Source organism: Pelodiscus sinensis, chromosome 24 (genome assembly GCF_049634645.1).
Source record: "Pelodiscus sinensis isolate JC-2024 chromosome 24, ASM4963464v1, whole genome shotgun sequence".
NCBI classification, from domain to species: domain Eukaryota; kingdom Metazoa; phylum Chordata; order Testudines; family Trionychidae; genus Pelodiscus; species Pelodiscus sinensis.
In genome coordinates this window covers 4,028,948-4,054,641 of record NC_134734.1, presented here as the reverse complement: position 1 = coordinate 4,054,641, position 25,694 = coordinate 4,028,948, and the positions used below count along the sequence as shown (strand labels likewise).

The following is a 25,694-nucleotide window of genomic DNA, read 5'->3' as shown; positions in this document are numbered from 1 at the left end:
TTTCTGCAAACCCTCTATATAACGGAAGCCACTTCAAGTCCGGGGGAGCTGCAGCTCCTCTAGTTTCAGCACCTATGTGCATTGCAGGATCTAGCAGGAGCAGCCAGCAAAACTACAATCCCCAGAAGCCCTTGCGAGTGCCTCTCACCCGCGGGAGGATGGGGGCAGACAGCAGCTGCTGCGCATGCGTCCAGACACAGTGGGCGGAGAAGATGTTGGCTGAGGCGCGTGCCGGTGCGGTTAGGAAATCTGCGTGCCTGGCGAGCATGCTGTGGCGCCTGCGCAGTAGGGGCCACTTTTTTTTTTTTTTAATTTCTCCCCCGCCCTCTTTCCACCGCGACGGTTTGACTTGCACGCGCTGTGCGGTTTCGAAGCGCGCGCGCTGTTGGGAGGGGTGGGGTGGGATGGGAAAAGCGCGCGCCAGCGAGGGCGGGGCAGGGCGGGGCGGGGCTAGACGGCGAGGGAGGCGTGGCAGGGGAGGGGAGGGGGTATATAAACGGGCGTTGAGTAGCGGCTCCTCTCGTTCGACGCCATCCGCGCACCGGAGCCTTTGGTATGTGGTGCCTGGCGCAGCAGGTGATGGGGGAGGCGGGTGTGGGGGGGTGGTTGGAAATCGGGGGGGCGGTATGTGAGGTGGGGGGGTTGGGAATCGGGAGGGAATGGGTTTGGGGGATATAGGGGAGGGATGGGGGGGTCTGGGTGTGTGGGGGGAGGGGGGGATGGATGAAGGAAGGGGGGGGTCTGGGTGTGTGGGGGGAGGGGGGGATGGATGAAGGAAGGGGGGGTCTGGGTGTGTGGGGGGAGGGGGGGATGGATGAAGGAAGGGGGGGTCTGGGTGTGTGGGGGGAGGGGGGGATGGATGAAGGAAGGGGGGGGTCTGGGTGTGTGGGGGGAGGGGGGGATGGATGAAGGAAGGGGGGGTCTGGGTGTGTGGGGGGAGGGGGGGATGGATGAAGGAAGGGGGTGTGGGGGGGGGGGGATGGATGAAGGAGGGGGTGTGGGGGGGGGATGGATGAAGGAAGGGGGGGTGTGGGGGGGAGGGGGGATGGATGAAGGAAGGGGGGGGGGGTTGGATGGAGGAGTGAGGGGTTTGGGCCGTGGGCTGGGCTGGGGTGCTCCAGATGGGAAGAGGCCGGGAGGTGCATCAGGGGTTGTGGTTGGGCTGAGGGTGGCTGGCTCTGGGGAGGCGGGTTGGGGTGAGGTGAGCTGGTGCAGTGGGGTGGAAAGAGGGACGCTATGGGTGGCTCTTGGTGGCTGTGGTCAGTCTGTTCCACTGTGATGATGGGAAGCGGGGGTGGGGACTGTGGTGAGGGGATTTGGAGTGTTGGGGCTAGATATGGGATTGGCCAGCAAGAGACCTGAGAAGCCAGCATGTGGGGGAGTTGTAGGGGTAGTAATGGGGCAGCCTGCATTTCTGTAGGGCAGGCACTGCAGCTGGTGGGTAGAGGAGGCTGTGGGGGGGGGGGGGGCTTCGAGCAGTGTGGCTGTGCAGGGAGTTGTGAGGAGGGGATGTCTCATGAGTAGGATGGGAGTGGAACAAATATTTAGGCTGGAGTGGGGATGTGGCGGGGAGATGCAGCACTGGGGTGGGAGTAGTCAAGCTGTCCCAGTCCAGGGTCCAAAGTGGAGTGTAGGGATTTGCTTGGGGAGCAGCTGCCTCTGTATGCAGTGATTTGAGGAGGTGACTTGTGCAAAGTGAGGGAGGGTGGTGATGATGCAGACTTTCGCCAGAGGTGCCCTTGCACCATGGAGCTCTCTAGAACATGGCAGCATCAGAGGAAACTCCAGGCAGGCTCTGCATCACCTCTCCTCCCGGGAGGGAGATTCTTCTTCTGATGAGCCCCTGTAAGAAATGAGTCTGTCTGCCATCCTCCTGTGGGGGATGGGAGCAGCCATGCATCCTGCCTTTTGACCCATCCATCAGCCCCTTCCCCACAATATGGGTGAGTAATTCAGTGGGCAGAGCATCCCTGCTGGTCAGGTCACGTGGGTTTTGTGCTGCTTAATTAAAATAGAATCAGCCTGAAATAGACTAAACCCTGGGGCAGTAGCAGCATCTCCTGCCAGAGGCCTCATCCCTCCAAACCTCTCATCTGCCTGGAGCTGACTGGGATCCACCTCCATGGAATTTGCTCTACTGCTTGTGTGTGGCCAGCTGCTCTGGGAGGCGTTTTCTAGCCAGTATGCTTGTCCTTCCAGTTGCGTGTCTCGGACAGTGGCGGTGGAAAATCCCCTGACCCTGGAGAGGTTTAAAGCGCTTCCTTCCTAACTGTAGTACTTCCAATGAGATTTTTCTCCCCCCTCCCCCCAGGGAAACCGTTGCACAGGCAGAAGATGGCATGCACAATTGCACCTGCTACATGTTTGTCTTTAAGGTGCTGCTAGACTAGTCATTGTTTAAGTTTTTCCAGTTAGATTAACTTGGCTACTCCTCCGAAGCAATATTACTGCAGAGGCTAAGCAATATTGCACCACTACCAATATATGCCCCTCCCCTCTGCAGAAGAGGTGGGGTCTCTTTAGCCACTAATGTATGGCATCTAGCTTAAAGTTCACCACTGGCAGCAGTACTATGAGAAGCGGCTGTCTGTAATCTCAAGACCGATGGCTAAAATGCTGACTGTTGCATTCGAATGGGGAGTTTGTCCAGTGCTCTATCCGCTACTGTGCATTTGACAGATGAACTGAGGCAAATCCTGTGACGCACTCGGAGCTATACAGCCATGTTGCCTAGCACTTTTCATCAGTATATCACACCCAAGTACACGTATAGCTCCTCTCCAGGGAGGCACTCTTGCCTCTGTCAGCAACTGCAGCCAGCAAGCTGTTCTCTCTCCTGCCTCCCCTCTCACAAGAGAGAGGTGCACATATAGAGCATATTTGTGACCCTCTGCCACTGTGCCGAGTGCGTATCCTCTCTAATGTCTGGAAGTCAGCCAGAGGTGAAACTTTATGCATCCCTTCTAGGGTGGGAAAGTGAATACTGATTCTTGTGCTTGAGGAAATCAAGAGATCAGAACAAGTACCAAAGAGTGCCACACATCTTAGTGGCAACATGGTCTAGTGGTAAGAGCAGAGGGAGCTGGACGTTGGTTCTATTCCTACTGCTCACTTTTCCAAGGTCACTTAACCTCCCTGTTTCTCCCCTCCATAAAATGATGCTTGTGAAGACACAGGCTTGATGCTAGATATCCATGCGTGATCCAAGACAGCAGGGTCTGTCGCGTCTGCCTAATGTGTTCTTGTCTGGCTTTAGCATTCCGCTTCCTGACCCCTCAATGTCACTGCGGTAGAACACCTGCAGTGGGGTGGAAATAACCACCCTGCACCATAGCCAGTACAGACCGGCCAGCTTATCCTGAATGGCTCGTGGAGGGAATCCAAGACTGAAGTGCTGAAGCAACAGGATGACTCAGTTGTCTGCTGTTAGCTCTTAAAGCCTTCACTGGGCTGGTGCAGGTGTATGGCTTGGATTCCTTGCCCTGATCTGTGTGGGCCCTAAATAAAGCATTGCCGTGCATTGGCATTCAATAGGGGCAGCTGGCAAAGGTGGCCTGGTGAGGGACATTGAGCCCCAGAGGGTCCTGCTCCATGAGGGAGGAGTCCTGGGTCCTCTGGCCCCAAATGTCTGGGATGATCGAGTGCAGGGATACAAAGGGGTTCTCATGAGTCATGCCAAAATGGAGCCCCTCCCGTTCTGTGGCAGCATAGCATCAGAAACAAGCAATCTAGTCCTCTTGCCTCTGGAGCAGCAGGTCCTCGTGGGCAGCAGCACCAGTGGGTTCAATGCTAGCGTCTTAGGTGGCCTTTCCTGCTGCCCTTAGACCATGTCAACACCAGTGACCTCACCGCAGTACTGATGCGGTTGCGGTGCTCTAAGCTTGTTCGTGCACCCAGTGCTGAGAGGCTCTCCTACTGCCATAATGAATCCACCTACATGAGCGAGGGTAGCTATGTCGGCAGGAGACGCTCCTGGCACCGGAGGCCATTTTGAAGTGAAATGCCATCTGCTGCCTCTAGCAGCCGCTGCCTAGATTTTTTTTTTTTTAAATAGCTACTAGATTCTGATGAGGTGGAGGGAACAAATTCTAAAATCAATCCCCCCCCCCCCGCCCAGCTTTGCAGTCAGATCTGCAGTTCTGAACACACAGGTGGCTTCATCTTTGGTGGGGGCTGGATGTTAGTCCTGCGCAGGGGCTCTGGCCAAATCCTCCACTTGCCTGCATTGATCTGCTTCGTCACTGTTTAGCTGCCTTGCTTGGTTTCAAAATCTAGTCGATCTGCTGGCTTGCCTATAATCTTGTTGGGTACTCCTCTGCCCCACAGGCTAGGGATGTTAAAGTGGGTAGCTGGGTAAATGTGTAACTGCTGGAAAAACTCAGTGGTGACATGGTTACCCACACCTACTGTGCAGGATGGGAGCCTATGTACAATCATGAATGTTAATAAGCCCAGGGTTCTCAGTTAACCGTTTACACTGTTATACTTTCACATCCTGACAGCAGGCCTAGTCCCTATTGTGGGGTGTTTTTTTTTTTTTTTTGGTGGGCTAGAAGGGTCAGCAGCATAGAGATTTGGATGTGGTGCCACTACTGGTTTGGGTAGACACGAGGAGTCAGCTTCTGGGCTGTAGTCAATCAGTGCCAGTGATTTGTGCCTTGGTTACTCTATCTGACTTAATAGGTAGCTGAGGGGTGTCTGAGACTTCCTGGTAATGAAGCAGCAGGATGCCAATAGCTCTCTCAAAACCCCAGTCTAGTTAAAATGGTGGCTTCCTCCTCTTGTTCAGATCGGGAAACTGAGGTACAGACATGGCATGACCTTGGCCAAGGTCATAGGTTAATGGCCTCTGGTAGCAGAAGCTGGAAGCCCCAAATCCCAATCATGGGTCCTAACCCTTGTCATACTGCTGCTGTATGGGAGGGAGGCACGGATGGAAGAGGTGGTCTCAGATGACTGGCTGACAGCACTGGTCCCTGAAATGGCCGGTGATGCACAAGATCGCATGCTCTCCTGTTCAGAGCTGTAGACTCAGGATTTCTTGGGTTTCAAAAGCCTCTGGCTCAGTGTGAACACAAAGCAGAGTGTGCTTTTGCCAACCCAGCTGAGCCTCAGGCCAGATTCACCTTGGCCATTGGTCCTGGAGTGGGGCTTCTGGGAATCTTCAGATAGAGGCTCTGTGCATCTGATTCAGCTGCAAGATGAGGGATGGCAGTGTCCTCCCAGGCTTGATAGCTGATTGAAGTGGGGGCTGGGGGTGCATGTCTGTGAAAAATACTTTGCTGTCAGGGTGACTTTCCATGACTTGTATCAGAATGAGGCCTACTCACCTGGCTGCTGGGGTCATGTGATCAGTTTTAGCTTCCCCTTAAATTGCTCTGGGTCACAAGTATGCCGTTAGTGCAACTGATATGGGGGCATCTGAGTGTGCAATAGCCTGAAGAATATCATGGGGGAGGAGGCAGAGGGAACTCTCCATGTGTCTCTGGGGCACTAACTGTGAAACCATCTACTCTGGGAAGGTCCCAGCTCCATGGGGGGGGTGCTAATCCATCATGATGGGAATGGGGTGGGGTCTGCAGAAAGGGCCCCCAGAATCCTCTGCTTTGTTGGAAGGCGTGAAACCTCCTTTGAAGGCAGGTTGAGGGCAGCCTCAATGGGAAGGACTTGAGCCTTCAGTTGTCCTAGAGGTGAAATTGACTTGATCAGGGTCAATTGCAGTCACTTCAGAGTTCTAGGCCTATGCTCAGCTCTTCCTGGCCTTCTATTTTAAAGCTCTGTTGGGCTGACTTGGCTCTGGCAGAACAGGCCTGTCCTGAAATCCTAGCATGAAAGGCCCAATAGCCCGTTTTCTGCATCTGCTTCATGCACATCAGGCTAGTCACAGTACTGTGCAGGATCAGGACTGGTGTCCCCAGGATGGGACTAATCCGAGTCAAAGGAACTGCAAGTAAGGATGCCTTCATTGTCTGGGTCCTGTCTCTAGAAGAGACCTGCACTAACTCTTTTATAGCAACATAGATCTCAGTATAGTCAGTGATTATGTTAAAGATCAGTCTTAAGTGTCTTGAACTCGCTGTTTTCAGTATCTCCAGTCAGTAGCTAGGGCAGCCAGCAAAATGTTGCAGCGTTGTAACTCGCCGACAAGCCAAGAGGCAATTGGATCATCTGTTAGTGTCAAAGTTTTCAGGTAAGCTCTGACTTAAGTGGTCTCAGTGGGAACCTAAATACCTGTGGTAATGGTTGCAGCTTCCCTTTTAAACTAAGATTGAGCCTCCTTGGCAAATAGCAAACCACAAAGGGCTAATCTTCAGATAGTGGGCTTCAAAACACAGGGCAGATCTGTCACAAATGACTTGATCCCGGGGTAAACTTGAAGGGCTTTAGGCAGATGAAGTGGTGTATTGGGGTAGCATTCTAAACCCTTGAAGTCCCTGTCCCAGTCTGGGGATGTCTGCAGAGCACTCAGAGGTGTGACTGCAGCCCGTATAGCATTGATCCAGCTGGCTGAAATAAATGCAGAGACACCTCACTATGAGTGGGGATCCTGGCTATGGATGCCAGTGGCTAGTCTGTGCTGCGTCAGCTTTGCAGCAGCTGTTAATCATGCCAGCTAGACCAGTAGCAGTCTCTCTTCTGATTGCAATGTAGCCGTACCCAGAGTAACGCTAGCTTCTCCTTTTTGCTAATGCACTGGGCACCTCCGCCAGGGCTTGGAATGGAGTCAGCTCGCGCTTCCCTAGCTGTACCTGCAGGCTGACTAGTGTAACTTGACCTTCATGGGGCTGGCTGATAGCCGTGACTTGAGACACAGGAGGAAGCATCATGAACAGGCTGCGTTCATAGTTCCGTGCATGTATCAGCGGTGAGAAACTGACCAGGAGCTGTTCTGCAGTGGCTATTCTGGATTAGCTCCTTGCAAAGCTACTGTGGAATGTGCCCATCCAGGAAGCCATTTTGAATAGCTCCCAGCCTTTACATGTACACCTTGTTCTGAAACCACTTCCCCTGTCTGGACAAGCCTGCAGACTCCTGCTCAATATGCAGTAGCCCCTGGAAAGCAAATGGTGTTGATATCTAAGGAATTGAACAGAGCCTGTTCAATGTATCGAAATGAATCTTCAGGGTTCACACTGCCGCTCTGTATGGTGTGTAGCGCAAGGGGAGCCCTGTCTCTTGGATCAGCCCAAGGCACTAGTGTAAAACACAACTTGTGTAGCAGCATTGTGGGATGCCCTTGACGGAATCACTTGGATCTCAAAGATCAGAGCAGAAAGAGGGATTACAGGCAGGGTAATGAGGATCAGGACTGTCCCTTTGTAGGGGTACCCAGTAACAAATGGGAAAGACCTTGGAGTGGGTTCTGCCATCCACCTCCTAGCAAACAAGGGCTAGTGAGTGCCAGGTAGCATGTTTACAACTGCTCAGATGTCTGTTCCATGCCTCTGTCCCACAAGAGGTCACTTGCCCAAAAGCCTAGAGAAATTCAGAGAGGGTGTAGAATACCCAGAGTTCAGAGGGATTCTTCAAATAGGATTTGTGGAAGGGGTGTAAACCCCCAGACTTCAGGGCATAAGCAGCTGCCTCCTCCTTTGTAGGAGGTCAGGAAGAAACTTCTATTCCATCACGGCCCTCTAGGGAGCCTTTCCTGCTCCTTCCTCTGAAAGTGGGACTGGCCCTGGTGGGAGAGGGGGTTCTGGTCTGCACGGGCTCACTGGACTGCGGTAGTTGGGCAAATCCCACATTCCCTGTTGCTCTAAAGGAGCTCTGGTTTCCCCTGCGGAAAGGCCGGTCTGCTGTTGCTATCTGCATCAGCCTCTGCTGACTCTTCTTTTTCCTTCCAGACTTGAGGTCTCCCAGCCCCGAAAACCTTCCATTCCAGAGAAAGTGCCCGAACCAGAGAAAGCGGAGGAACCGGCTCCAGTAGAGAAACCAGTAGAACCGGTCATGGCTGAACTCACTGTTGGGATTAATGGGTAAGGTCCCCAGACCTCCGTGGCTGCCCACTGGCCTGGAGTTGTAGCCCCCTGCTCCTGCAGCACCAATTGGGCCATGCAGCAGGAGCCAGGGGCTCTGCCTGTGGTAAGTGGTGACTCTACGTGGCAGCGATAAAATCAGCCTTGCGGCGCTGCCACTCCTTTGCAAGTCACTTCGGGACTCCCTGCAGCACCAGTGGCTGGGACCACACCCTGCGATCCACATAGCCTGCATCTGTCCCCTGGCTGCTGCAGAACCATGCCTTACCGGCAGCCAGCTTGATTTCCAGGAAGAGCCCAGCTCGTTACTACCAGCAGTGTAGTCGGGGGTCACCTGGCTGTCTCTTTGAAGCATTTAACTCCCCTGCAGCGGCTGGATTGAGGGCTGGTTGTGCTCATGGTGGCTGGTACCTGGACAGCTGGCTCGTGCTACCCCAATCAGAGCTAGGGGACCCCACTAGCATGCAGAGCTAAGCGGGGGGGCTTAATGACTGGGTGACTTGACAGTCATGGGAAAGCCCTGCTGAGTGAGCTCCCATTGGCTGCACAAAGCCAGCATGAAAGGGACTGCCCCTATGGTCACTCCAGATCCTCCAAGGGCTTGGTGACTCCCACCCTGGATGGGACTGCAATTCCTCCTGCTGTAGCCAATCGAATGACTGTTTCTATTCCAGATTTGGCCGTATTGGGCGTCTGGTCCTTCGAGCCTGCCTGGAGAAGGGGCTCAAAGTGGTGGCCATCAATGACCCCTTCATTGACCTCAACTACATGGTAACGTCCACCTTTTCTCAATCCAATGGCTAAACCAACTTACTGGGACACATCCCATGTCGCAGCACAGGCTCCTCCTGTCCTCGCTGTCCCTGGACATCCTGCCTCGCTACCCTGTGGAGATGGTCACAGCATGGGTGGGATGGGCCAGCTAGCAGATCAGGTGTGGTGATCAACCTATAATGGGCTTTCCTGGGGTGTGACCTGGATCTGGCGTACCTCTGGGCCCTGTGACATGCCAGTCTGGGCCCCCTGGCCCTGAGGCTGTCATAAATTGCAGATCACTCCCAGTCCTGCACTCGCATCCCCACAGGCAGCGGCACACCCAGCTGTAGCTGCAGGAATGCTGCTCCTCAGCCACTCCTGAACTACAGAATTTCCATCCAGTTCCCCCAGTTGCACAGAGTGGGACCCTGACCAGAACTGGGCCATCTTACCCATGTCGGGAGCCTGAGCAGCGTGATGTGGGGAGGCCATGCACTTGGGTGTGTTCTGAGCAGATTCCTCACACTACTTAAACCTTATGTTGCTAGGGTAATTGTGTGCATCTCATTAGAGAGGTGGATCTTGAGCCTGCAGGTCAGATAGAACTGACCTAAGAAATAAAACATTGTCTGCTTCCTACCCAGGTTGGGTTTATCCAGCAGCATTTCACCCTGTTAGCTAGTACAAGCAGGGAACAGCTTCTGTACACAGGCTGCAGTTCTTCTGTCCTGCCTGGTCTCTCCCTCCTCCTCCCCCCCCCTCCGCCCCCCAAGCTTTGGCTCTTGGGTGTTTTCAGATGTTAGAGCAGCGGTTCCCAAACTTTTCCACATCATGCCCCATTTTTGAGAAACTCTACGTGCCCCCCAAAAGCAGCAAAACTTGGGGTGGGATTGACTGGGGGTGTGAGTGGGGCTGGGTTGCCTTGTGCCCCCCTGGAATCTATTCACGCCCCCCAGTTTGGAAACACATGTTGTAGAGGGAGAGAGGCAAAGGGATACCATGCACCCCCCCCCATAGCTTTCCCCCCCTGCTTGCTAGCAAGATCTCCACTCGGGAGGAGGGGTCTGTCCTCTGCCTTACCCCCCTCCCAAGCATCCTCCATTGCCTAGTGCTTGCTCTGGGAAGCCTCCATTGTGAAGAATTCCTGAGATCAGTGTGTGGATTCCTCTTAAATGGGGCCATTACCGCTGTCTGGCAGCTTCATTGTTGTACCAGAAAGGCCGGTTGAGGGTGGTTCCAATGACCCATTACAGCTGAACAGTCGCCCCCAGGGGGCTAGCACATAATGGCTGGTAGGACTGTGGTGTTGAACAAACCCGGGCTCTTCAGACTGACCCGTCCCAAGGCATTTCTATAGAACACAACTGGGGTAGCCCCATGGCAAATACAGGGTGCAGCGTGTCACAGCCATGGCCAGCTTTCCTCTGGGCTGCCCCCCTGGGACTCGCCACTTGCTCAGAGGGGTGTTCCGGTCAAGCCCGCTCCTGGGGTTTACAAGCTGGCTGGGGACACCAGCCCTTTCTGTATGTGCAAAGTTAAGGAGCCATCACACCTCTGACCCCAGCTTTGTCTAGGACCCTCCTGCAGGGCTGGATCGCTCCCTGCGAGAAGGACTTTAAAGGCCCCCCACAGCTTTTTCGGGAGCTTGGCTTTTCTGCCCTCGGTGCTGACTGACTCCTTCAGTATCTTGCTCTGGATCCACTTGGAGGATGGTGTTATGCTCGCTGCTCTGCCGCAGAGCCGGGGGCTGCTGATCGGCCTCCCCTTCGGGAGAGCTGGCTGCCAGCTTGGCCTTCTCCGGCTGCAGGAAGCAGAGCGGATCAGTCAGAGTGGCGCTGCTGGCATTCAGCAGGGCACGCAGGCCTGGGCTGCTACCAGCTACTGCACTCTCCCCCCTTCCCCAGGTGTACATGTTCAAGTACGACTCCACGCACGGGCGCTACAGTGGCGAGGTGAAGGCTGAAGATGGCAAGCTGGTGGTGGACGGCAGTGAGATCTCCGTCTTCCAGTGGTGAGTAGGAGGAACCAGGGGAGGGTGAAGGCTGGCACCTTGTCACTGGCATAGTGCTTGGGAACCTCCCGCCTAAGCAGGGTCAGTCGGCTGAGTCCTGAGAGGGGAGATGTCTGAGCCAAGTTCAGGGTGCTGTAGGAAGTGATGGTTCTAGTGGCACAGGGCTAATGGTAACCCTGCAGCAATCTGGCAGTCTTCTGTCAGCTAACGGGGAAACTGAGGCACATGGCCCTCTGCCACTAGAGCCTTCTTTGAAGTATGGTGGCATCACTCCAGTGCTCAGACCGCTCTTTCAGCTCCAAACTGTCCTGCAGTTCCAGCTGGCTGTAGTATCCCTCACGTAGATGCTTCTTGTCCTAGACTGGTGTTGGCATTGTCAGCTGCCATGTGCCTCTTCAGAGGGAAACTCCTGTCTCAAAGTAACAGCTTCTCCAGATCTCCTGTAGGGATGTGACAGGGTCACTGATTCCGATTAAGAGGTGGGGGCTGGAGCAGCTCCCCACCCACTGCCAGAGGCTGCTTTGGAGCAGCCCTTGCCTGCAATGGGGGGGGGGGGATGTCTGCTCCACTGATGGGCAGGGGGGCTGCTCCTGCCGCTTGGCTGGACTGCCCCGCTGGCCTCCCTTTAATTGGTTAACCAATTACACAGGATTTTACAGCCCTGATAGCAGGTGGCATACCTGAGACTCATACCAGTCTAGCAGGGCTCAAATGCCTTCCTGCATCCATAGACCTGCCTGCTTCACTTCTCCTGCATCTCTCCTGTGGAGGAGACGGCCTCCCCGACTCGAAGCCCGTTGGTCTGAGCTGGGAGCACAGCTCGCTGGCTGCCATTCTGCCTCCACACCAAATCGAAGTGACTGGTCTCTCCACTGGAGATGTCACTGTGTTAACGCAGCCCTCTTCTTCCCCCTCCTGCTAGCTGAGGGAGTCCCCTCTGAGCATTGAGCTTACCTGAGTTGTCGTCAGCCTAGCACCTGGAAGGTTAGGACCCACGGGCCTAGACTAGGGGTGGGCCAGATATGGCTCATGGGCTGCAGCCAGTTTGCCAAGTCTTAATTCAGCGTGCGTGCCGCGCCCCCCCTCCCCCCCCCCCCCGGGTCTTCCAGGCAGGCTCTCTGCCTTTGTGGTAGGGGGAGGGGGGATTTTGCATGCTGCTCCTGGTTTCTGGCCAGTAGGAGCTGTGGTGACTGAGCTGGGAGCAGGGGCAGCATGCAAAGTCTCCCTCCTCTCCCCCTGCCCCATGCATGGTGCAGAGGCCGGCAGCCAGCTGTTTTGACCAGCCCGGGGTCCCACATGATGCCCTCAGGCTGAAGGGAGTTGGGTGTTGCTGGACTGTGGCTGAGCGCCCGGACCTCGGTGGTAACTCTGCTCTGCTGTCTGACAGCATGAAGCCCAGTGAGATTCCCTGGGGTGACGCAGGAGCCCTCTATGTTGTTGAGTCCACCGGAGTCTTCCTCAGCATTGACAAAGCTTCGGTGAGTGTCTGGCTTGCTACAGGGGCTGCGGAGCCACGTCTGACTGGCAGGAGGGAAGTGGGTAGCCGCTGGTTAACAGGCTGAGCCCCTAGGGGCTGGGAGGCCATTCTCCTAGGTGGCCTTCGTACCAGCCCTCGGTCCGATGGAGCCTTCGATCAATGCCTAGGCCTGTAGTGGCCGCCTCTTGGCTTGGCCTCTTGCATAGCAGGAGCCTCCATGATCAGCCCCTTCTCCTGCAGGCCCATATACAAGGCGGAGCCAAGCGAGTGGTGGTGAGCGCCCCCTCCCCTGATGCTCCCATGTTCGTCATGGGTGTCAACGAGGACAAGTACGACCCATCCAGCATGACGATCGTCAGGTGAGACCCGAGGGCTGGGGCTTGGCCAGAGGTTGGGGAGGCTTGAAGGGATCTGGTCTGGCTGACCTGGAGCTGCCCTGGGTCGGAGGGATGCTGGGGAGAGCCTCTATCTCGGGGACATGTTGGAACTCTTCCCGGGCACACAGATTTAGCCGCTGGTGCCACACGATTGGGAAGCAAGAGCCCGACAGACAGCTTGTGCTGGAAGAAAGATTGTCCCGTCAAGGGGGAGGGGGGGAATGAGCTTCCGCCTTGATGCAAGATCAGAGTCGCCAGCCTGGCTTCTGGGGTCTCCCCCTTGGTCTCCCTAAAATGAGACATGGGAGGTGGTGGTGGAGCTCAACTAGGCGCTGGTACCTACTAGACAGACCTCCCTTCCTTCCCCGTGTAGCAATGCGTCCTGCACCACCAACTGCCTGGCGCCTCTGGCCAAGGTGATCCACGATAACTTCGGCATTGTGGAAGGACTCATGGTAAGTCGTGTGCTGCCAGCCCCCTGCGGCTTGCCCGTCTCCAGACCTAGCTTCTGCTGGCTCATAACATGCGTCTCTCGCCCTTCAGACCACTGTGCATGCCTACACGGCCACGCAGAAGACCGTGGATGGGCCCTCTGCCAAGGCCTGGCGTGATGGAAGGGGCGCCCACCAGAACATCATCCCGGCATCCACTGGTGCCGCCAAAGCTGTGGGCAAGGTCATCCCAGAGCTGAACGGGTATGGGCCGTGTCTCTGAGTGGGCAGCAGGCGCTTTCTCCAGCCTAGGCCTCCCTGTGGCAGCCCCCTGGGTCAGGATGTCCCAGCCACTCTGGCCTGTGGAACAAGAGTCACCCAAGACAGGGGTAAGACTCTGAGGTGGCCTTGGGGATGGCCAGCCCGTGTGTGGAGGCTTGGGCCATTCCTGGTGGCTGTCCTCCGAAGAGACCAGCAAGCAGTGTTCACTAAGCAAAACCCAAAGCACCTCTCCTTTGAGAGGCCTGGAGGAGGCTCCCTCGGGGCCCAGTGCCTGAGCCACAGACCTGTCCTCTAGCTCCATCAGTGTCTTGCTCGAGGGCCATCCTAGCTGCGTGTCTCCCTCCCAGGAAGCTCACGGGCATGGCGTTCCGTGTGCCCGTTTGTGACGTCTCCGTTGTGGACCTAACCTGCCGCCTTGCCAAGCCAGCAACCTACGCGGAAATCAAGGAGGCCATGAAGAAGGCTTCCGAGGGGCCCATGGCTGGGATCCTGGGGTACACGGAAGACGAGGTGAGCGGGGAATGGGAATCGCTGTCCCAAGTTCTGGCAGTGAGGCTGGGATCTGGGTAATGGGGGGGGGGGGGGGGGCGAAGCGGGGGGGAGGGTGACATGCTGAGATCTGAGCGGTTACACATGCTGAGCCCATGTGGTGCTGGGCGTGCTCTGATGCTGGAAGTGTCGGAGAGCACTGATGGATACACCTCTTAGTGCTATGCTGGGTGGAGCTGTCAGGTGACCATCCCCAAAGCCTCTGGGCACCACGTCGCCTTCCACACACTTACCTCTCCACACCCCTGAAGTATGAAAGCGCCTCTGCCCAGCTTAAAGGGGAAACTGGGGGGCCCAGCTGGGACCCTCACCTGCAAAACCAGTGCTCTAACCACTGAGAGCGCTTCCCCCTTAAGGTGGTCTGCGATCGGGTGTAGCAGACACCAGCTGCTTGGAGTGACCCGTATCCTAGCCACAGTCCAGCTTGCAGAGCTTGTTACCCTCCCACTGCAGATCAGTCCATAGCCGTTCACTTCCTGTCTCCAACTGTGCCAACATGCAGCCGGTCTGAAGGGCCCTGGGATGACCCATGCTGGTGAAGCAGTGCGGCGCTAGGGGGCTGGAGCCACCTTGGCAGGGCGAAGGTTGGCGGCACATGACCTCAGCAGTGCTTCCTGCTGGGTCCCAGTCCTGGGCGGGCGCTCATGACAAACACCAGCTGCATATCCCCAAAGCTGGATAGAGCTACTTAGGGTGCGATGCCAAGTGTACTGGCATGGTCCTGCCGTCTGTCCCACTGGGATCAGGGCTCTCTTCCTCCGCTATACGCTGGGTCTCCTCACTTTCCTCGGCCGCATCAGCTGGGACACTGGCTGGCAGAGTCCCTCGCGTTCCTGACAGGCGTCCTCTCCGAAGGGTTGCCTGGACTTGGGGTCAAGAAGCAATTGCTCCCCACACGCCAAGTTAGCAGGGACTTAACATTTTTCACCTTCTTCCCCAGCATGGGGTGTGGCTCATCTGGCTAGTGGGACCTGCCCAGTTCCCTGCTGTGGGTGAGACTTCAGGCACAGGTGGCATCTCAGTGTTAGGGATTGAAATGCTGCAGTCTGGAAGTCCTTGGGCTGTGTGGGGCACCAGTGACACTGGCCTGTGCCAGGCAGGCAGGCAGCCCCTTCCAACCACTGACCCTCCAGTCTCTTGATGGGCAGCCAGTGGCGGGGGGGAGGGGGCAATCAGTGCGAGGATGGAGCCCTCTTCTGGGGCATCTGGCCAAGAGAGGCAGGCCCGTAGATATTCCTCCCCTCCGCTGTCTTGCTAACTCAAGCCAAGTGCCCCCAGCCTGTCCTGACACGTGTCCTCACTCGCAGGTGGTCTCTTCTGACTTCATCGGTGACAACCATTCCTCCATCTTCGATGCCGGAGCTGGGATCTCCCTGAACGATAACTTTGTGAAGCTCATCTCCTGGTAGGCTCGGCCGTGGTTCCCGTGCTTGGCCAAAGCAGAGGGGTGGGGTTGAAAGCCAGCCTCTCCTAGAAGGCTGGGGTGGAGGGGACCAGCATGCTCAGGAGTCCAGTACCACCCTGGAGTGGGTCAAGGACCAACTGGTTCCATAGCAGCATCTCTTGCCTGGCACGAGGGGTCCGGGTGTAGCCACACAGCATGCGTGGGGCTGGGCTAAAAGGCTCTGAGCCACACACACGGCTCTGAGCCCCATAGCCCAGCTGCAGACACTGGGGTGAACTGGCTAAACCTGAGGTCCCTTTTCTGCTCTAGTGAGGTCACCCCCCCCATGGGGGGGGGTATATTGGACCCTAGACTGGAGCTGGGTTTGGTCCTCATTCCAAGTGTGGCTGAGGCATTCACAGTGGGAACCAGAAGCCACCTGGAGGTCATGTGGAAATGATTGGGAGGGAGGGTCTCTCTTGTGGTCCATGTTCTCCACTTGACCAGTGCCACCTAGCACTCTGAGGGAGGTGACTGAGAGCTGAACGTCTCCTCGTCTCTGCCCACAGGTATGACAACGAATATGGCTACAGTAACCGGGTGGCAGACCTCCTGAATCACATGTTCACCAAGGAGAACTGAGGGCCTGTCCCACTTGCATTCCAGGCCCCCAAAGAATCCACCATGCCCCTCTAGATCTATTTGGCCACAGGATCCATCATATCTTAATGCTTCAACCACACGGCCCCAAACGCTGCGCCTCGTCTGTCCCGTAAACCTTCGTGCGTGTCCGTGCGCGTGTGTGAATCCCGCTCTCCACAGCGACCTGCGTGAGCCTGACCAGAAATCTGCACCACCGCCTCCCCGGGGAAGGAGTCTAGCCCGGGGTTAGTAGCCATCTGTGGCGCTAGAGTCCTTGAGATTTCATAGTGTTGGAAATAAAAGCCACTTCAGTTGAGGAAATGTGGGTGAAATTGTCTAGATTCTTTATTCCCACCTGCTTCTCCAGCTTCCAAACAAGATCCGGACCTGGGAGCGAGACTGTTTGCAGTCTTGAGGGTGATAAATGTGGTACAATAGCCCAGCTGGTTGGGCTGCTGTGGGGCAGGGGCTGTAGGTGCAGCACTTAAGACCAAAGCCTACATGCCAAGGGGAAACTGAGGCAAGGCTCAATCAGTGCTGTAAGCACACAGGTCTGGGAAGAGGCTGTAACAGAGTGCTGATCTGCAACCTTTAGCTCAGTAGTAGCTAACCAGTGGGCTGCAGGTAGCTACCGACTTCCAGCCAGGGTTGGGATCTGTAACAAAACCTGCTGCCTTGTCTCTGGAAGGGGTTGGACTAGATCTGTGGTCACCAACCCGTCGATCATAATCGACTGGTCAGTCGCAAGGACTCAGGATTCCAGAGATCTGCTGGAAATGTGTGTTCTTCCACTAAAGAGCAACCATGCTCTTCTGGTAACCCCTCGATTCCTTGTCTCCTGTAGACAGGCCAAATGTTGGAAAAACTTCGTCCTATAGCAGAAGCGGGGGAGGGGGGGAAGAGAGACAAGCAGCAGTATTGAGTGTATAAGGGCTGGGGGGTAGGAAGTGATGGACAGGAGGAGAGGGCGGGGCTTCAAGGAAGGAGTGGGATTTTGGGGGAAGGATGGGGTGGTAGATTTTTGGCTTGTTCTAACCCTTAAGTGATCTTGGTTGTAAAAAGGTTGGCAAATCACTGGACTAGATCCTGGCGGCTGGGGTAGGGGTCCTGCACCATGGGGCAGGTGGGGAAGTTAAAGCAGCTGCTAATTGTGCAGCTTTCAGGTGCTACTTCATAAGGGCCTCCTTATGGAGGCAAGGTAGTTGCCCCGGCCACCTCATTGCCAGCATGGGCATCTCCATGCCTGGTCTCTGGCTCTACTCCGGGCCCTACTGCACCTCTTGGCACCCGCTGTCCAGCCGTTGCAAAATGGGCATAAGGTCTCTCTGTGTTCAGCTTGGCCCATCCCCAGCTTGGCGAGGGACCTTTCTCCTCGTCTGCAGCAGGATGCCAGGTTTGGGCAGCAGCTGGGCCCCTTGCGCTTGGGGGGTCGGGGTGACTTCTGCAGCACTGCCTCCACCCTTTGCTGGGTGCCAACATGCTGCAATGCCAGTGCTTGGTCAGCAGAGCATAGCTGATATGCTCTCCCCAGAGGGTGAAATAGCCAAGAGCTCCCAGCCTCAGAACGCCTTAGAGAAAGGTAGCCTAGGTGCACAACCCTGGAGTTGCGCTAGCTGACTTGTGAGGCCCTGGCTAGGGCTGCTGGAACTGCAGGCCCAGCCCTAGGAATGCCCACACTGGGTCAGACCCACGGTCATTCCAGTGCTGCAGCCAGCTCCTGCCAAGAGCTGCTGGCAGAATGTTCTGAGGAATGAATAGAGCCTGGCAAGTCTGGAATGATCTGTCCTGTATCCACTGCTGTGCAAAGTTTAGGGAGACCAGGGCAGGGGGTCTGTCCAGGACCATTGTGACTACAAGCCACTGATGGGTCTGATCTCCATGAGTAATTCTCTTCTGCCTCCAGTTCAGCTTCTGGCCTTCACAACATCCCCTGGCAATGAGTTCCACAGGTTGGTGCTGCCTGGGCAGGCAGTATGTCTGTATATGTGCTGCCCGTTAACCACCTAGGATCTAGGGGTTACTAGTGTTTGCACCTGCCCCTCACCCTTCTCCGCAACCCTCAGGGGTTCGGCTGTTGCCTTTCAGGCATCTTGTAAGTTGAACCGTGCCAAGCTGTTCCCTACCCCTACTACTGCTGTTGCTCTTTTTGCAAGTGAGGTACTTGGTTGGAGAGTGCACCAGGGATTTCTAGAGTGGGGCTTATGCTCCGTTCTTCCAGCTCCCCCTTTCCAAAGGGGCCCTACCACTGCTGCTTGGCATGTGGTGCAGAGAACCATCCATAACCTGTGAAGTTGGGCTGCGGGTGCCGGGTGGGTGGGGTGCTGAGCAAGGCTGGGATGCGGGTGCTGAGCAAGGCTGGGATGCTGAGCAAGGCTGGGATGCGGGTGCTGGGTGGGTGGGGTGCTGAGCAAGGCTGGGCTGCAGGACTCCAGGCCCTAAGCTTGAGCTGAAGCCAAAGCCTGAGTAGCTTGGCTTTGCCATTCCTGTTGTGGTGTGAGGCCCTACTTCCTACCCTTACCAGGGCCCCTGCCGGGTACATGGAGAGAGAGTCGTGGCAAAGGTGGGCCATGGAGGTGTGTGTTCGGGCGGGGCGGGGCCTCCAAGGAAAAGGCTGAGGGCCAATGTTCTAATTGTTTCAATCTCTGGAATAAACCCCACATACACGGAGGCATTCACAGATCTGCACCACACCTTGCGGGGGGGACACACATGAATCAATCCTGGGTGCCCTCCAAAGCGCCCGGTTTACAGGGAGTGCTGAGCTAACCCTCGTATTAAGCAGGGCCCCTCTTTAGCGTGACAGCCGTGGCCTTACTGGCATCCGGAGGAATCAGGTAACCCCAGGTCCAGTTGTCCCTCCCACAAGTCTTTTAGAAGAGGGTGGGCTGATACCTGCCCACTCCTGCACCTCTGTTAGCTGCAGCATTCTCCCACCCCCCCAGCTGGATGTCTCCGGATCATCTGCAATAAGCAGCACAAGCCTCAGTGTGGCTCCCAAGGGACCCCCCAGTCTTTGTGCCCTGTTGCTGTGGAGGAAACTGACCAGTTGTTCCCTCCCTAGGCCAACCTCCCCTAGCAGCAAGGCAGGCGGGTTCCACTGGCAGAGGGTGTGTGGCACCCTCGGCCACTGTCATGGCAACACCCAGCGCAGCCAGATCCAAAGGCGGCTTTGGGGCTGGGTTGGGGCCCATCTCAGGCTCTGCTTTGGAAAATGTAACTGGGGGTGACAGCTCCATGAGGGAGGGGGACACAGGGTGGGCAAGGCCAGGAAGAACCTGGGAAGAGAAAAGTCAGTGGGGAGAGGGGGGGTGGCAAGGCACAGCTCAGATCTCAGCCATGCGTGGCAGAAGGGAAACTGAGTCATGGGGCAAAGGGCTTTAGCAGGATGGGAGTGGTAGCCCTAGCAGATCTGAAAGTCCCCTCTGCTGCTCTCTCCACCCCCCCCCCCGTCCTCTTACCAACCACCCCCTCGCTCCGCCTGCAGGCAACACTACCCCACAGTAACCTCTCTCTCCGCCTGCAACACCAGCATCCATTAACCTACTTTCCCTTAGCAGTGCCAGGAGCAGCTGTTACTCCCAAGTTTCACAGGCAAAAGGAACTGAGCATGGTGCTGGAGCCAACGCAGGCTGGGGCTAGCAACGTCTTCCCACTCTCACCATTAGGCACCACTCCCTTCTTGCACAAATGGGGCTAGAACCCAGCAGTCCTGGTGCCCACCCACGTTCTAATCACTAGAGCAGGGGTTCTCAAACTTTGTGAGACCGTGACCCCCCCCTCTAAGTTGCTCGTGACCCCCTGGGGGTTGGGACCTATAGTTTGAGAAACAATGCACTAGCTCACAGTCCCTTGAGGCGGGGAGGTAAGAAGGCTGCTGTCTTCTTCTTGTCCTCTTAGAACCTAGGCCAGGTGAGCAGATTAAACCGGCAAGCCCAGGCCGCCCCCCAGTGGCCAACATGGCTACGATGGAGGAAGAGCAAGGTCACCCTGGTGGATCGGCCTGCACCTCCCAGTGCAGTGCATGATCCGCTTGGGAGCTGACATCAGTGAGAGATGAGGCTCAGGCTGGGGACTTGCAGGGATGCAGGATGGGCACGTGCAGAGATGGCAACACCAGCCTCCGCTCTCCGTGCTGGTCGAGAAGGTCTGATCCTGCGGGAAGCTGCAGCCAGCACGATCGTGCAGCAGGGAGTGAGAGGGGAAAGCCAGCTGGAGCACTGGCATCCTGGGGACTGGGGGCAGCTAGAGGCTGCAGGGGAGATGTCAGTGGGGCCTGGGGCTGCCCAGACGCATCCAGAGACAGGCCCTGCCCCAGCTGGGATCAGGGCCCTGTGGCCAGGCTCCATAGGCAGGGCTGATTATGGTGCCTACTGCACTGGGGGGGGGGCGGGGGGGGGGGAGCAGACTGGCTCCAAGAGATGCAGTGACTCTAGAAGGAGCCTGTGGCAGAACGGAATAATGAGGCGAGGTGTGAGCCCAGGAGCCCATCCTAGTGCCATGCTGGGGGCACCAGGGCAGCCAACGGCCAGGGAACAGCTGCCCTATCCTGTCCCCTGCAGCGCAGCATGTCCTTGTGCTGCCCTGCCAGCCCTGGCTCCAGCTGGGGATTTGTGGCAGGCTCCTGGGAGGTGTCTAACCAGAGGGGTGGGGAGGGGAGGGGATGGTTGCCTGGTTCCCGGTAAAGGCTCAGGGATAATCCAGCCGGTTGCGCAATGGGATTAGGCACAAAGGCAGGGAATCCTGAGAGCGCTGGCCTGGCCGCAGCGGAGAGGAACAGCTGGCCAGGCTGCCCTGGATTTAGTCATTTATGGTGGAGATGGGGGGATGGGTCTTTAATTCGTTATTGGCCCCTGGATCTGGCTTCCACAGACCACTTAGGTACAAAATGTGGAGAGACAGAATTCCACTTCCCGTGCCAGCCAAGGAACCCAGGAGTCCTGGCTCCCAGCCTGTGCCCTGCTCTACCCACTAGATCCCACTCCCCTGTCAGTGCCAGTGATGGAACCCAGGAGTCCTGGCTCCCAGCTTGTGCCCTGCTCTATCCACTAGATCCCACTCCCCTGTCAGTGCCAGTGATGGAACCCAGGAGTCCTGGCTCCCAGCCCCTCCTCCTCTAACACACAAGACCCCACAGCCCTCCCAGAACTGGGCACAGGACCCAGGAGTCCAGACATCTCCCTTTCCGGAGGTGGGCTCTGGAATCTTCAGCTCTGCGGCGGCTGGATGGAAGACTACAACCCCCATAGAGCTTTGCTGCCAACGCGTGCTGCATCACGGGAATTGTAGTCCAGTGAACGCGTGACTACAACTCCCGTGCTGCCATGGGTGCAAAGCCTCGTGGGAAGTGTAGTCCGATGGGTAAGACTCTGACTCCCGTAGTGCTTTGCTCCCCGCTCGACTGGGTGAGCGTTGCGTGTTGGACAACAGGAAAACTACAGCTCCCAGCGTGCACTGGGGCAGGGCGCGAGTCAATGAGCCGGGCTCCTTGCAGCGCATGTGCTAAGGGTCCGCGGGGTCCAGTGAGTATCGGGGCGGGGACCCCGGACGCCTGGGTTCGATCCCTGGCCCGAGGGGGAGGAGGGAGGGTCTAGGAGCCAGGACTCTGGGTTCCCGGGGGGGGGGGGTGGATCTGGGGGTTCAGGGAGCCAGGACTCTGGGTTCCCGGGGGGGGGTGGATCTGGGGGTTCAGGGAGCCAGGACTCCTGGCTTCCCGGGGGGGGGGGGTGGATCTGGGGGTTCAGGGAGCCAGGACTCTGGGTTCCCGGGGGGGGGGTGGATCTGGGGGTTCAGGGAGCCAGGACTCCTGGGTTCCCGGGGGGGGGGGTGGATCTGGGGGGTTCAGGAAGCCAGGACTCCTGGGTTCCCGGGGGGGTGGATCTGGGGGTTCAGGAAGCCAGGACTCCTGGGTTCCCGGGGGGGTGGATCTGGGGGTTCAGGGAGCCAGGACTCTGGGTTCCCGGGGGGGTGGATCTGGGGGTTCAGGAAGCCAGGACTCTGGGTTCCCGGGGGGGGTGGATCTGGGGGTTCAGGGAGCCAGGACTCTGGGTTCCGGGGGGGGGTGGATCTGGGGGTTCAGGGAGCCAGGACTCCTGGGTTCCGGGGGGGGTGGTGGATCTGGGGGTTCAGGGAGCCAGGACTCTGGGTTCCCGGGGGGGGGTGGATCTGGGGGTTCAGGGAGCCAGGACTCCTGGGTTCCCGGGGGGGTGGATCTGGGGGTTCAGGGAGCCAGGACTCCTGGGTTCCCGGGGGGGTGGATCTGGGGGATCAGGGAGCCAGGACTCTGGGTTCCCGGGGGGGGGTGGATCTGGGGGTTCAGGGAGCCAGGACCCCTGGTTCTCTCTCTCATTCTCCCCAGGCAGGGTCGGGGTGCAGCGCCCCCCCCCGACACTGATCCTGGCCCAGCGCAGCCATGACCCTCTTCCACTTCGGGAACTGCTTCGCCCTGGCCTATTTCCCCTACTTCATCACCTACAAGTGCAGCGGCCTGTGAGTGCCCGGCTGAGCCGCGGGGGGACTTGGGGTGCAGTGATGGGGGGGCTGGCAGAGTGCCTGAGGGTGGGATATCAGGGTAGCCGGGCCCATGGGCAGAGCTGGGGCTGCAGAGAGGGGCTGAGTTGAGGGGGGGCAGATACAGGGTAGCTCAGGTCAGCCCCACGGGCCCATCGTGACCCCAGTTCTGGGTGACGCTGGCCCGTTCGGGCAAGTGGAGCTTTCCCTCTGCGCAGAGCCTGGTTTGGCTCCTGGGACCCAGGGCCCGCTGGCTGCTCCGGGGGTGCCGGGCCGGGGGCTGTGACGCTGTGTGTGGGTGGGGTTGGATTGTCCTGGGTCAGGAGCATCATTGGGGGGGGCCCCAGCTGATCTCTGCCCCTCCCCTGCAGGTCGGAGTACAACGCTTTCTGGAGATGCGTCCAAGCTGGGGCTACCTACCTCTTTGTGCAGCTCTGCAAGGTGAGGGGGAGGGAGGGGAGCCGGCAGAGCCGTCCTGCCCATCAGCTAGGTTGGGGCGACTGCCCCAGGCTCTGCACCTTGGGGTGCCCCATGATGGCTGCCTCCACTGCCCTATGGACAGGACATAGTGGATTACCTTGGGGGCCTGGTGTGGGGCAGCAGCAGGGGGTCGGACCCCCAGACACACTCACCGTGGCAGCAGGAGCCGGTGTGACCTGGCAGCCTACCCTGCTCCACCCTCTGCCAGCCTGCAAGCAGAGCCTGGGTGCTCCTGGGATTTCTCTAGCTCTGGGAGGGGAAGGGAGACCAGTGGTTAGAGCAGGGAGGGAGGATTGGGAGCCAGGACTCCTGGGTTCGCTCCCTGGATCTGGTTGGGGCGTGGGCAGAAGCAGGAGACTCTGCTGGGCTCGTTGGCTGCTCCGGGGGTGCCGGGCCGGGGGCTGTGACGCGCCGTCTCCCATTGCTTTTCATTCCAGATGCTGTTCTTGGCCACTTTCTTTCCCACCTGGGAAGGTGGAGTTGGGGCTTACGACTTTGTGGGGGTAAGTTCAGCTTGGGGCTGGGGGGAGCCCAGGGCTGGGCTAGCAGGGGCTGTGGGTAGGGAGTGAGGGACGCCGTTTAACCCTTCGTATTCCCCAGGAGTTTATGAAGGCCACAGTGGACCTGGCTGACCTGGTGGGGCTGCACCTGGTGATGTCGAGAAATGCAGGGAAGGGCGAGTACAAGATCATGGTGGCAGCCATGGGCTGGGCCACGGCCGAGCTCGTCATGTCCAGGTGGGACCCGTCTTCCTGCATGGCCAGCCTAGGTGGGCTCAGAGCTTGGATGGGCCCTGATTCCCCAGCGTGGCACTAGGGGGCGCTGTGCTGCAGGGACAGGGGGCTCTCCCCAGCAGGCAGTGCTGACCCCAGCATGGCACTAGGGGGCGCTGTACTGCAGGAAACTCAGGGCCCTGTGAAATGTCCTTGAGAGAGAGGATTCTCCTTCACTTCCTGTCCTGACGTTCTGTGCAGCTGCTCTCCAGCTGCCTCACCCCAGAGGTGGCTGCATCTCCCTGTGTGTCCCAGCTGCGGGGTTTGGGGTGAGCAGCCTCTGACCCCGCTCTGTATCTCTGCCAGGTGCATTCCTCTCTGGGTGGGAGCTCGCGGCATCGAGTTTGACTGGAAATATATCCAGATGAGCATCGACTCCAACATCAGTCTGGTGAGAACCCCCTACTGCTGCCTTGGCCTTCTGCTGTTGGCTTCCCCAGGCCTGTGCCCCAGCTCGGAGGAAGGGGGTTTCTCTGCTGCTGTGAGCTTCTCCAGAACAGTGCCCCAGCAGGAAGGCAGGGGACGCACCAGTGCTGTGAGCTTCCCTGGGACAGTGTCATAGTCACAAGGATGAGGACAAGCCAGAGCTGTGAGCTTCCCCGGGGCAGTGCCCCATCCCCAAGGAACAGGACATGCTGGTGCTGTGTGCTTCTCCAGGACCATGCCACAGTTTGTGGGGAGGGGAAGAGGGCCACTGTTGCTGTGATCTTCCCTAGGGCAGTGCCCTGCTCTCTGACACCCCATCCCCTGCATTCCCTCCTCAGGTTCACTACATCGCCATGGCCGCCCTGGTGTGGATGTTCACTCGCTACGACCTGCCCAAGCGCTACCGCCTGCCCCTCACCCTGCTGCTGGGCCTCAGTGTCTACAAGGCCTTCTTCATGGAGTGAGCACTAGGGGCGGAGACTCTGGGGTTGGGGCGGAGCCTCTGGGCACAGGGCTCCATGGCCACTGGGGACCAGGCTGGAGATGAGGCTGAGCAGGGGCTGAAGGTCCCAGGCAGAGCGAGGACAGGGACGTAGGTGGGAAGTGGGGGCAGGCACTGATTCCAGTGGGACCTGGCTGGGGCTGGGGGGCCAGGATCTAGGGGCCATGCTGGGGGCACGGGTGGGAGGAGGAGGCTCTAGGGGCCAGGCCAGAAGGGGATTTAGGGGCTGGACAGATCTGGGCTGAGGGCCTTAGCTGGGTGGCCAGGGCTGGGACAGGTCCATCAGAAGGAGTTTGGGGCACCTGATGTCATGTGATCAGGGGTCCCTTGCTCAGAGCCCTGGAACAATCGCAGCCCCCCCCCCCCCGCCCCGCTTCCCCCCAGCTTGGGTTCTGAACATTTTGGTTTCCCGCAAACAGCCGTCAACTGCCCTGCCAAAAATCTTCCTCACCCAGCGCTGTACGTTCACCCCCCCTCCCCTCCCGCTTTCACTGGCAGAGCGTGGGGGGAGGAGACGCTCCGGGGCTGCGAGCTTCCCCCAGGGCAGTGCCTCAGCCTTGCAGTTCCCACTAATTCACATCTCTTCCTGTCTCTCCAGATCCTTCGTTCACGTCTTCTTGCTGGGCAGCTGGACGGCGCTGCTGGTCAAAGCTGTCATCACCGGCTTCCTGGCGCTCAGCTCCCTGGGTCTCTTTGTGACCTTGGTGCATGGAAATTAATCCCCCCTGCCCAGGACTGGCTAAACCCTGGTTCTGGTGCCATCTCCAGTCCCTGTCGGACCCACCAGGCAGAGAATAAACTACGGCTTTCCACTTTGTAAACCCTGGGTCTTTTGGGGTTTGGAGAGGCCTGTGTCCCTGCTGCCCCCTGCTGGCGGGGCTGGGAATCGACATGGCCCAGCTGAGGGGCTGGGTTCCATGGGGGGGGGGGGTCAATGCCAAAGCAGCGGTGATGAAGGGCTGGGGGAGGGGACGGTGGCTGGGCACAGCTCTCGGAGGGCACCGTCCCAGTGCCCGCGGGGCTGTGCGGTGGGGGGAGGTACCGCGACTGGCCTGCTCCCCTCCCAGCGGGAATCGTATGCAAATAGGCTCGGGTGCATCGAGTTAAAGCATCGATGTGAA

The 25,694-nt window shown here is 57.9% G+C and overlaps 2 protein-coding genes across 6 annotated transcripts; both read left to right on the top strand.

Annotated features, from left to right (window-relative positions):
- Positions 1-267: 267 nt before the first annotated feature.
- On the top strand, positions 268-16,210 carry GAPDHS (glyceraldehyde-3-phosphate dehydrogenase, spermatogenic). 5 transcript variants are annotated; one of them, XM_075907219.1, is made up of 12 exons: positions 268-285; positions 6,087-6,190; positions 7,845-7,976; positions 8,651-8,747; positions 10,637-10,743; positions 12,131-12,221; positions 12,461-12,579; positions 12,971-13,052; positions 13,141-13,292; positions 13,658-13,820; positions 15,167-15,264; positions 15,813-16,210. In XM_075907219.1, the coding sequence occupies exons 2-12, from the start codon at positions 6,120-6,122 to the stop codon at positions 15,883-15,885; spliced, it is 1,185 nt and encodes a 394-aa protein (XP_075763334.1). In that variant the 5' UTR covers positions 268-285; positions 6,087-6,119; the 3' UTR covers positions 15,886-16,210. The 5 variants fall into 5 exon arrangements, with proteins under 5 accessions (XP_075763334.1, XP_075763335.1, XP_075763333.1 ...); XM_075907218.1 differs by lacking the exon at positions 268-285 and adding an exon at positions 510-553; XM_075907217.1 differs by lacking the exon at positions 268-285 and adding an exon at positions 541-576.
- Positions 16,211-21,257: 5,047 nt separating this feature from the next.
- On the top strand, positions 21,258-25,394 carry TMEM147 (transmembrane protein 147). Its single transcript, XM_075907086.1, has 8 exons — positions 21,258-21,404; positions 22,241-22,371; positions 22,764-22,833; positions 23,310-23,375; positions 23,473-23,609; positions 23,952-24,036; positions 24,410-24,531; positions 25,172-25,394. The coding sequence occupies exons 2-8, from the start codon at positions 22,295-22,297 to the stop codon at positions 25,290-25,292; spliced, it is 678 nt and encodes a 225-aa protein (XP_075763201.1). The 5' UTR covers positions 21,258-21,404; positions 22,241-22,294; the 3' UTR covers positions 25,293-25,394.
- The last annotated feature ends 300 nt before the right edge of the window (positions 25,395-25,694 follow it).